The sequence below is a fragment of the Colossoma macropomum genome, unplaced genomic scaffold (genome assembly GCF_904425465.1).
Source record: "Colossoma macropomum unplaced genomic scaffold, Colossoma_macropomum, whole genome shotgun sequence".
NCBI lineage: Eukaryota > Metazoa > Chordata > Actinopteri > Characiformes > Serrasalmidae > Colossoma > Colossoma macropomum.
In genome coordinates this window covers 58,331-70,553 of record NW_023495681.1, presented here as the reverse complement: position 1 = coordinate 70,553, position 12,223 = coordinate 58,331, and the positions used below count along the sequence as shown (strand labels likewise).

Here is a 12,223-nt window from a genome sequence, read left to right as displayed (position 1 = left end):
TAGCACCAAATAGAGTTCTGCTACAAGCTTGACATCAACACACTTGTAGAACCCTTTTTGTACTATACAGAACCATTTTTAAGTTCTTTTATAGAACCACATGCAACACAGTCTGAATAACCATTTACCATGAAACATAGTTCTATATAGAACCACTGTCTTTACCAAAGTTCTCTTGACAAAACATCTTTTTGAGCATTTTTTTAAATACTTATTATTTTTTTACTGGCAGCTTAAGTATTTAGTATTGCTTATGATTGCTTTAGATTTAAAAAGCAGTCATTAATTATCTGTGCAGAAATACTGTATCACAAACGGCAAAAAACTGGTTTAAAAAGAAACAATTAAAAGACCTGTTATTCATGTGTCTACATCAGTTGTCTTTTGTTACAAATATACCTTATAGGTGCATTTCAGCTGTTCATAACATTTTGTCCCCAGATTGTTCACAAGTACCTACATTGTACAAAATACCAGAAAGTTGTGTGTGTGTATCTGCTGGTCCCCACATGCTTTGAATACCGGAAATTGTCCCCAGAATGTAGGAAAATGTCACATTGTTTTATTAACGTATTTTCGTTATTTTGAAGTGACAGCCGTCTTTAAAACGCCAGTTGAAACATGAATCTGTCTTTCATTTGCTCCTAAAGCCTTTAGAAATGCGAGTCCCCACATTGTAGCATTGGGCTGGTAGTCCCCGAAATGCGCTTAGACAAGTATGTGTGTGTGTGTGTGTGTTTTCATAATCCACCTGGATTAGCATTACAGAAAAATATAATATTTATTGGTAAATAAAATAAAATGCAGATAAGTTAACATAACTGCTCCGCTCTTCTAAAGTTCAATAAAACATAATCAAATATCACTTTTAAATATTAGTCAAATCTAAACATCTGTTTGATGCTAGTCAGTATTTTAAGCAATGATCTGTTTTTTTGTTTTTTTTTAATTTTAATGGGATATATATGTATTGACATAGTCTACCTAATTTTGTATTGATTGTAAGCTGTATGAATAATGAATTTTAAAGGGATTTCTAAAAGTTTCACCGATAGAAAACTGTTCTGTTCAAAGTATTTTATGTTCTAAGGATGATCCTTTAATGATGAGTTTGATCCTTGTGTGAGTTAGTATGTGGGTGTGGCTTCCCAAGGTGGTGTGTGGGTATGTGAGTGTGTGTGAGGGGCTACTTACTGACAACTGTGTCACCCTTTCATGTTGAGGCCTCTAGAGGGCAGACAATTCAAAGATAAGAACACATTAAAAAAAAAGGGAACAGAGTTTTGCTCAACATCTGTAACAGACACATATACAATATACAATATGATCACTACCTTACTGTGTATACAAGATAAACTAAGTGAGAAGAATAGAGTGAAAGGAGGAGCTTCACAGTATTACCTTAAACTTAAACGCTTAAAATCTACAATAACTATTAGTTCCAGCTACTACATGCACTGGATAAGGCAGAAACCAGGGAAAGCTCTGGAATGGATTGGATATGTGAACTCGGGTGAAACTGATGAACCCACATATGCAGATTCCATGAAAGGCCACTTCATACTGACTGAGGACGTTTCCACAAGTACACAGTTCTTAGAGGCCAAGAGTCTGAGAGCAGAGGACACTGCTGTTTATTACTGCGCTCGAGGACACACAGTGATGGATCTGATGGAGCAGCTGTTCAAAAACTACCTATATAACAAAACACTAGGGCTGTAGTCAAGACTATGCCAGTCAAGTCTAAGACAATGACTAGTCCAGACTGAGTCAAGATCTAAACTATCAGTACCATCAGGACAAGTCATATGGTGTGTTCCATTCTGGAGGGAGCTGCCTAAATAGTCACCGCCTTCAACTGCCTTCACTGCCCTCTCTCTTTGGGCAGGATTTTAACTGAAAAGAAACTTTAGCAGGCATCACATTCGGGACAGTGGTTTCGTCATAAATTTCACTGTGCTGTACATCTGTTTACTTTCAGTCGCTGGTTAGACCACACTCACCTCCGACTGTAAAGGTGCATCATCTCCGTGTAAATGCATGGCTCAAAACCTGCAGCAGCTGTTTTCCTTGCATTGACAATGTTGTGGGAATTTGTGTATGAAGAACAGGCTGGTTTAAGGAGTCGGATCTGATGTTACATACTCGACTCAGCGTCCCAGACAAATACAGATAATCATGACTACTAGTTTGTGAATCATTCAGTTCAAAACTATGTATAATTCTGTACAAAATGCACTCAGAAAAACAGGTGACACTTTATTTTGAGTGGTCCTGTTTAGATGAAATAAACACCCAACAGACTCTGAGTAACATGTCAAAAACATACAAGGGTTAGGATTAGGTTTTAGGTTGAGGTTAAGGTTAGGGTTAGGATTAGGGCCAGGGTGAGTTGAGTAAGGATGCGTAATGGAAGTAACATTAATGATACATCTACTTAATATAAGTAATATATCAACAGAGCATCTACAAGATATTTACCTCAATGTACTCAGATGCTTCACTACTGCTACTTCACTGAAATGTTGTTGATGTGTTAGTGACAATCTGTTAAGAGCTTAATCATCTACAAATAAAGCGTTACCAAAAAAAAAAAAGTGTTGCACACAATCTGTTAATCTGGCTAATATGCTTTTTATTTATTTATATTTATGAGCTCCTAGTCTGAAATTTAGCTGTGAGCATTCACCTCACAATGATGTGACTTTGGTAAACACAGCAATACAAGACAAGCAGAGCAGGCAAAAATAAGCATTTGTGGTATTTATTTTTAAAAACATTTTATTTCTGAACTTCTGCATCACTTAGTAAGTTAAAGTCTAAGTAAAAAATGAGTTGCTTTCAGTCTTTAGCGCAGTTTTCTCCTCAAAACAGCTCCTGTTCCTCAGCTCTTCAGCCAGCACCTCTCTGCTTCTGTAACATAAGTTTCTGAGGACAGAAAAAAATCAAACTGATAAATTATTTACAAACAGGTAAACAGTATTATAGGATGGCCTTCATTGAGGAAGACACGTGCAATGCTGCCTTCAGATGAGGTCAAAATAAGGCACCTTAGCAGGCAGCTACCTTATGCTGCCTTCCGAATGGATCAGCCTTCGTCTCGGGAGCACCTTAAAATCCTGCCTACTTAGACAGTTGTGTCCGAATTGGAACACACAAGTAGTCTTGGACTTGACCAAAGCGGTCTCTACTACAGACCAAGTGAAGTCCAGGTTTGAGTGAGAGTGAGACTGAGCCAAAAAAAAGACCCCCCCAAAAAATTCACATACTGTAAGTAATTACATGATTAAGTACACATTTAAACAATAATAACAAATGCAGACATTGTCATATTTTCTCTTCTACTTACAAAGACAAATATGATGTGGATTGTAAGTTTAGAATGTGGCTTAAAAAAAACCAAAAAAAATAAAGCAAACATATATATATATTTTTTTTTAAATGGTCGCTGGTCTCAGAGACCGATGGCCAAGATGAAGACAAGTCCGAGCACAAATGCTATCAAGTCCAACACAACACACATAAGTCCAGACTTGAGAAGTACAGCTTACATTCATATATATGGGAAAATATTATGAAAATTACCACTGAAGTTCGACAATGAAACTTCATAAAAGTCATACAAATGGAAACAATATTTGAGGATCACAATGGAAATGGAAACACTTTAGTGTAAGACTGTTTATGTCAATACAGTGTCTTGCCTTCTTATAACATCTTAGCTCATCTTTCAATAGCTAGCATGAGCTGTTCATTAGTATTAAAGTATTACGTTAGCAACACACTATTCAATGCTCATGCTTGTGTTATGAAGTCCTCAGATAGCTTTCAAATACAGTGTTACCAGAAATACCTCATTATCCTGTGAATAATGTTTGGGCAAAATAAACAACTGTTTAATGCAGGTATGAATCATTAAACTATATTTATCTAATATGTTGTATCTTTTGTAAACTTCAGACCATTTCTACCCTGTATTTCAGTACACAAGGTTCTGAGATGTGCCCTTCCCAAAACAGTCAGAGATTAACTGACTTAGTTTGAATTAGAAGGTATGGACTGACCTTGGGCACTGAGACAGGCTTATTTATAACTGAGACAGTTGTACACTGTGTATAATTGGTCATGTTTTTTTTTTTTTATTTACAGTGGTTACATAGTGCGAAACTGAAAGGCCATCCTTCACCTATTGGATTTCTAGGCAAAACAGTCATTAAGTACAAGTTATTCATTTTTCAGCAACAGGAAAAAAAAGCCTCAAGCAAATATTTAACAAAAAATTACACAGAAGGCAAAATAAATAAATAAATAAATCCATACTCATAGCACTGAGTTGTCTTCTCACAGCGGAAAGATGGACAGAAAGAAACACCTGTGGATTTGTTCAGATCTGAGGAAAGAGTGCTGTTCATCTGATGATGAATTTTTGGTGGTCTATCAAGTCTTTCTCTGTCTGTTTTAATAAAACTCTAATGTTGAAAACTCCTCTTTTTCACTTATTTTCTTTTGGCTTTCTCCTTCTTTTTGCAAGTAGATCATGTACTATCTATTATCCTCTGAACTGTCTCCTGGAACAATTAATAACTTGTAAATATTGACTATTTTTAATGGAACTTAAATAATAGCATTACTATTTAATCTAAACTCTACAAACCAGAGAGTTTCATACTGATCACGAACATTATGCTTCCTGCAAATACACCATCTTGGAAATATGTGAGGACGAGCTATTCTGTGGTGCTTAGAATTCTATATGATTGATTTAAATTAATGGCTCAAGATGGTGTAATTGTTAAAATAATGTATTGTTTTATTTTTAAAATAGAAATGAAAAAGTAGCCCTAATATGGTTTTCAAGTGTAATATATCTGTAAATGCTAGGAAAACAAAAATGGACGTTTCTGTAGAATGACCCAAATACTATGTTATATGGAATCATGCAGTCCTGTAAGTTAAACTGCCTTCAGCTAAGATTTTAATCTGCTCCAAGCTGTGGACACTCCCTATTCAAATACAGTCTGGTATATATGGAACATTCTTGGCTACCCCAGTTTTCAGCGATCTTTCAGACAACACTCCTCACTTTTCAGTTCAGAGCTTTAGCAGGAAGATGATTCTAAGTTATTGTGTATTAATGGTACTAATTTCATGTAAGTTCCAGCTTTTTCAAACTGTTATTGTTATGTCTGAGAATATTCTCTCTGTTGAGAGTTTGACAGCATACAGTAAATAATTCTTAACTAATTATGATGTTAATTATCTAATCTTTTTTTTTTTCAGATTCTTATGGACAGTCACTGACATCCTCTGAGTCAGTGATGGAGAAACCTGGGAAATCAGTCATTCTGTCCTGTTCTGTGTCTGGTTTCTCGATGGGCAGCCACTGGATGCACTGGGTCCATCAGAAACCTGGGAAAGGACTGGAGTGGATTGGCTACATTAGTACTGGCACGGGCACTTACTTTGCCCAGTCACTACAGGGCCAGTTCTCCATCACTAAAGACACCAGTAAAAACATGCTGTACCTGCAGGTGAAGAGCCTGAAAGCTGAAGACACGGCTGTTTATTACTGTGCGAGAGACTCACACTGATACAAAAAGCCACAGACTCGTATAAAAACCTGCTCAAGCTCCTCTTCTGTTGGCCAGATGTGACAGAGCTGTAAACATCTCTCCTTTAGTGGGGAGCAGAACCCCAGGGACAACTGTTTTAATCTACATTTTTGATTAGAAGTATTTGGTGACTGAATTTACCATTGTCTACTCATGCATTTGGTTATTATGGTTGTATCTGTGGGAGGAAATTGGTAAATTCTTTACATGTAACTATAATTTTTGGAAGTGACTGGATTGGTTGAGTGTATTAATAGCCTCAGGATGACTGAAGTTACTTCTAAAAAGCACTGCATTTTGGCTGTCAAGGCGGAGCTTCATAGTGAATGGTTTTTGGTTAGTACAGGACAGATACGTTATTGAAAGCCTATAAAATCTCCACAATCACACTCATTTATTCAGCTAGAATCATTAACTACATCATAAGTTAAATTTTAAGTCAAGGCAAACTTTTAAATTTCAGTGGTCAAGAGATCTGATCAACATAAAAACAGAAGATATGGGGCACTGTGCATTTATAAGAGGCCTAGCCAAGGGGTGGCCTGGGATTTCCAGTGCAATCCTAGAATGAAGCATGGTCACCCTTCTGGCCACCCAGTTAGTGAAAATGAGTCAGCCGTCATCAATGAAGCATCATTTTTGCTTTATGGTGAAAATATGGCATCATGGCATCACTGAAAAAAAGGTAATTTATTTTCAATTAATTTAATTGATTCAAATACAACATTTTTTCATGAATGACTAAAATATGTTACATTAACACAGTTTTGTCTTTCAGTTTACCTCCGGCAGTATTTGTGTTGATGTAATATTTTATTTGTCTGGAAATGATAAAGAGATTTTAGTTATGAGAGAAAAAATAATGTATTATTTTTGTGTCATTTAAATAGTCATGCTATTTTATTTATTCACATTCCTATCAGTATGCCATCCTAATAAAATCTCTGGGGCTTACCAGACCAACCCATTCTGAAAGCTATGCCCCTGTTTATAAGGGAAAAATTCCAAAACACTACACATTTTCAGGAGAACATTGTAGTTTTGTTATAATAGTAATTATAGGTCCCTTTCTATTAATAGCTAATGTAGATCTTTATAACCCTTAACTCTGAAAAACTCATCCTTTTTGCTTTACTGCTTTTTTTTTGCTTTTCCAGGCATTTTTGAAAGGCTGATTTGTGTTTTTGGGTGGCATCTTCATTTCAATCAAAATGTTTTTGTTTTTTTTGTTTTTTTCTTACAGACAATGAGAAGGCTTGATTCAAATTAACCAAATGTAAAAGATCTACCATCCATTACACAACTGTTGCTATTACTAAGCATTTGATACCTTCTGTTCTGTTTTGAACTGTTTTGAACAGAGATGGTTCTTAAATGGTAGAGCAAGCATCACACTGAACACTCTCTCTATCAGGTAAGATGATTTAAACATTATAATGCTGGGCTCTGATTTATAAAACTCTATTTCTAGGAATTCTCCCAGCATATGAACCGAGAATGAGCTTCTCAATACAATCATTCCTATATACATACAGAATCCTAAACATAACTTCTTGAAATATTTGCAATAGATATGGAGCTACAGAAAATATGACACATACATACATTATTGTCTGTACAGGGTGATGACAACAGGGCATGGAAGTAAAGCGAGGAGCTTCTCCTTCACTCAACTGGTGTACTATTAGTTTCCTTTGAAAAATTTGAATAGATTGATTTGAAGCCTCTAGAGGGAAGAATATGTAAACTCAGGCTCCACCACCCCTTTATAATCACTCACTACACAAAACCTGTATGAGCCATATCAGCATTTAGACTCCACTGTGGCAGCTTTAGGTTCATAATGAGGATTCCAAGCATCATTTGTTTCATCTTATGGTCCATACAAAGTAATTACTTATAGCACGTTATGTAGTAATATAATGATTGATTTTAGTATATCATTGAGATGTATTGCCTACTCAGATTTATAGGGTATATTTTAATGCAGTTGATTTCAGCATGAATTACTCTGTTTGGTTCATTTTGTTTCATTGTTTATTGTTATGCTGTATCTTTTTGTTAAGGTCTCTCATGTCAGGAGATCAGGATGGATCAGTCTCCACCTCAGGTGAAGAAACCTGGAGAAAATGTGAAGATTTCCTGTAAGATTTCTGGATATGACATGACGAAGCATTACATGCACTGGATAAGGCAGAAATCAGGGAAAGCTCTGGAATGGATTGGATATGTAGACTCGGGTACAACTAATGAACCCACATATGCAGATTCCATGAAAGGCCACTTCATACTGACTGAGGACGTTTCCACAAGCACACAGTTCTTAGAGGCCAAGAGTCTGAGAGCAGAGGACACTGCTGTTTATTACTGCGCTCGAGAGGGACACAGTGATGGAGTTGATGGAGCAGCTGAACAAGAACTAGCTGAATAACAAAACACTAGGGCTGTAGTCAAGATCACTTAATTCAAATTCAAGACGATGACAGAGCTGAGACTGAAAGTGGACAGAGATCAAGCTAAAGTTCTCAAAGAGAACTTGGTGTCTGACCCCTTCAGTTTGACATGTGCAAATTCAGTCTTGACTCGATCTGGACTAGTCATTGTGTTGGACTCGAGTATGGTGGTCTCTACTACAGACCAAGTTAAATCCAGGTCCAAATGTAAGTCAGACTAAGCTCAAGATCTCCAAAAAATGGAATCATTTTCTAGAGCAGACCTTAAGTTTTAACTGCTTCGAGTATACATTTTTTGATATTTTCTAAATGTTTGGAGGAGGCATTTAAAAGTGAACCATACATTCACATGGGAAAACAGAATTGTTGCTTTGAATTCTAGACTTTTATAGTCATTAATTTCATTTTTCTACCTTGTTTAAACCATGTTATGTAATTTCCTAATTAATTACTTAGTAATAACAATCCTAGAGTAATTACATAGATATTAAGGTATACTAATTAATTACAAAGTTATTAATAATTATCTTAGCATTTAACTTAAATTCTTCATCTGTAGATTCTAGTCAGGGCTTTTTCTATATGTTTTCAATGTCAGGAAATAACAAATATGTCAAAAATGTAAAGATTTTTTTTTCCATGCACCAGAAAACTGTAATTGCAACAACACGTTTTCAAGAACATGTTATGCATTGAATGTTTACAAATTACTTCAGTTGATGATCAAGAGATTTAGACAGAATTAGTTACAAGGGGAAAAATTGCATATTGTTTTTGTGTCATTTTAATATAGTCACACAATTTTATTTTGTTTTTTTTTTTCCTATCAGTATTTCACTCCAATAAAATCTCTCTGACGCATCTGGCCACCCCTTTCTGAAAGTTCTAGCTACACTCCTGTCTCTACTACAGAACAAGTTAGAAAAGCACCAATGAGAGTGAGACTGAGTCAAGATAAAGACCCCCCAAAAATGAAACCATTTCAAGTGCAACCTTAAATTTTAACTACGTCCAGCCCAAATGTCTTGGTATTTTCTATCTGTTTAATGGAGGCATTTTGTTAGGTAGTTGATGGCCAAGAGCAAGACAAGTCTGAGCATGAACGCATTTGAGTGTGAGATATTAGATATAATGTCTCACGTTCAGGCTGGAGAAGTAAAACACTACAAAACTCACACAAATCTACATCAAGTTATAAAAATTAGTGCCAGTCAAAACAAGCAGAAAACTTTATATTTAACACAAAACTACAAATAAGCCTCAACAACTAAATATAAATACAGATGTTCACCTTTTGCTTTTGTCTCTTTTCAGCAGACTTGCTTTCAGTTTTTTTCACACATATTTGACTGCAGTAAAACAAGCTAAGTGGGTTGTTACCAGAAGAAGTCATTTTTTAAGTTAACTGATTCACTAATTTTACAATGGTAGAGATAAAGAAGTTTGTTTACGGAAAAAAATGTTTTTTTTTTTGTTTTTTTTAACCATAGAAAGGGTACATATCACATGACAGTGAGTTATAGTACAGAAAAATGCTTCATTACTAAAACGGAAATATTCATTCATCTATGTGTTTGACTGCCTGAAGCTAAGGCTTTAATCTGGTCTAAATTGTGGACACTCCCTATTCAAATACAGTCTATTATATACAGTACACTGTTCACTATCCCAGTTATCCACAACATTCTCCATTTACAGTTCAGAGCTTCAACAGGAAGATGAATCTAAGTTATTGTGCTTTTATGGTACTAGTTTCATGTAAGTTCCACATTTTTCAGACTGTTGCTGTTATCTAGAATATTCTCTCCTCTAAGAGTATAATTTCATGGAGTTAATCATTCTCAATCAATCATATCATTTACTGTCTAATCTTTTTTTCAGATACTTATGGACAAGGACTGACCTCCTCTGAGTCAGTGGTGGAGAAACCTGGGAGATCAGTCACTCTGTCCTGTTCTGTGTCTGGTTTCTCAATGAGTTACCGGCACATGCACTGGATTCGTCAGAAACCTGGACAAGGACTGGAGTGGATTGGTCGCATTGATAGTGGCACTAGCACTAGATTTGCCCAGTCACTACAGGGCCAGTTCTCCATCACTAAAGACACCAGTAAAAACATGCTGTACCTGCAGGTGAAGAGCCTGAAAGCTGAAGACACGGCTGTTTATTACTGTGCACTGTCACGTTGACACAAAAACGCTGCAGACTTGTATAAAAACCTGCTCAAGCTCATCTTCTGTTGGCCAGATGTGACAGAGCTGTAAACATCCTCTTAGCAATGAGCAGAAACAACAACACCATCTAGATGTGAAGATCTGAGTATTAGAATCAGGTGTGTTGGAGCTAAACTCTCTGAGTTGTAGATCTCCAGGAATGTACTTGGTCACACCTGCTGTGTGGGATAATTAATATTCAACATAATTTTAGAAAATACTTAATTATCTTGTGATCACCTGTTTGGTCAAAAAATGAATTATGTGAAGAGTGACAAATAAATATACTATCAGAAGTTGATAAGTTATTAGTATTTGATATGTGCACCCTTTGCCCTCCTCAGCTGACACTGAATGAAGATTCATTGGTCTTCGGAGACTGAAAACATGGCTCTGTACCATGACACAAGAACGCCTTGATATTGCTGTGTGTTATATACACAAGATAAAGCTGGACAAATTAGACAGGATGGTGACTGTACAGCAAATTGTGGCTTGCAGGGAGAACAACATATATATGTGTGTGTGTGTGTGTGTGTGTGTGTGTGTGTGTGTGTGTGTGTGTGTGTTTTCATAATCCACCTGGATTAGCATTACAGAAAAATATAATATTTATTGGTAGATAGTTACTATTGCAGTAAATTGAATAAAATGCAGATAAGTCAACATAACTGCTCTGCTCTTCTAAAGTTCAATAAAACATAATCAAATATCACTTTTAAATATTAGTCAAATCTAAACATCTGTTTGATGCTAGTCAGTATTTTAAGCAATGATCTGTTTTTTTTTTATTTTAATGGGATATATATGTATTGACATAGTCTACCTAATTTTGTATTGATTGTAAGCCGTATGAATAATGAATTTTAAAGGGATTTCTAAAAGTTTCACCGATAGAAAACTGTTCTGTTCAAAGTATTTTATGTTCTAAGGATGATCCTTTAATGATGAGTTTGATCCTTGTGTGAGTTAGTATGTGGGTGTGGCTTCCCAAGGTGGTGTGTGGGTATGTGAGTGTGTGTGAGGGGCTACTTACTGACAACTGTGTCACCCTTTCATGTTGAGGCCTCTAGAGGGCAGACAATTCAAAGATAAGAACACATTAAAAAAAAAAAGGGAACAGAGTTTTGCTCAACATCTGTAACAGACACATATACAATATATAATATGATCACTACCTTACTGTGTATACAAGATAAACTAAGTGAGAAGAATAGAGTGAAAGGAGGAGCTTCACAGTATTACCTTAAACTTAAACACTTAAAATCTACAATAACTATTAGTCTCCTTCTAAAATTTGAATAGGTTGGTTCTAAGCCTCTGCAGAGAAGAATATGTAAATTCAGGCTCCACCACCCCTTTATAATCACTCACTACACAAAACCTGTATGAGCCACATCAGCATTTAGACTCCACTGTGGCAGCTTTAGGTTCATAATGAAGATTCCAAGCATCATTTGTTTCATCTTATGGTCCATACAAAGTAATTACTTATAGCACGTTATGTAGTGATATAATGATTGATTTTAGTAAAATATTTAGATGAATTGCCTGGTTAAATTTACAGGGCATCTCTTAATTATGTCATGTACGTCACTTTATGGAGAATTACTCTGTTTGTTTCATGGTTTATTGCTATGCTGTATCTCTTTTTAAGGTTTCTCATGTCAGGAGATCAGGATGGATCAGTCTCCACCTCAGGTGAAGAAACCTGGAGAAAGTGTGAAGATTTCCTGTAAGATTTCTGGATATGACATGACCAGCTACTACATGCACTGGATAAGGCAGAAATCAGGGAAAGCTCTGGAATGGATTGGGAGAGTAGACTCGGGTCGATCCAAGGAACCCACATATGCAGATTCCATGAAAGGCCACTTCATATTGACTGAGGACGTTTCCACAAGTACACAGTTCTTAGAGGCCAAGAGTCTGAGAGCAGAGGACA

General features: G+C 36.0%; 2 gene segments (V, D, J or C); both read left to right on the top strand.

The window, feature by feature from the left end:
• The first annotated feature begins 5,110 nt into the window (after nt 1-5,110).
• Nucleotides 5,111-5,591, top strand: LOC118802788. The segment is given in 2 exon segments: nt 5,111-5,150; nt 5,281-5,591. Coding segments are annotated over 2 exon segments (351 nt in total).
• Nucleotides 5,592-9,783: 4,192 nt separating this feature from the next.
• Nucleotides 9,784-10,254, top strand: LOC118802787. The segment is given in 2 exon segments: nt 9,784-9,823; nt 9,947-10,254. Coding segments are annotated over 2 exon segments (348 nt in total).
• Nucleotides 10,255-12,223: the final 1,969 nt, after the last annotated feature.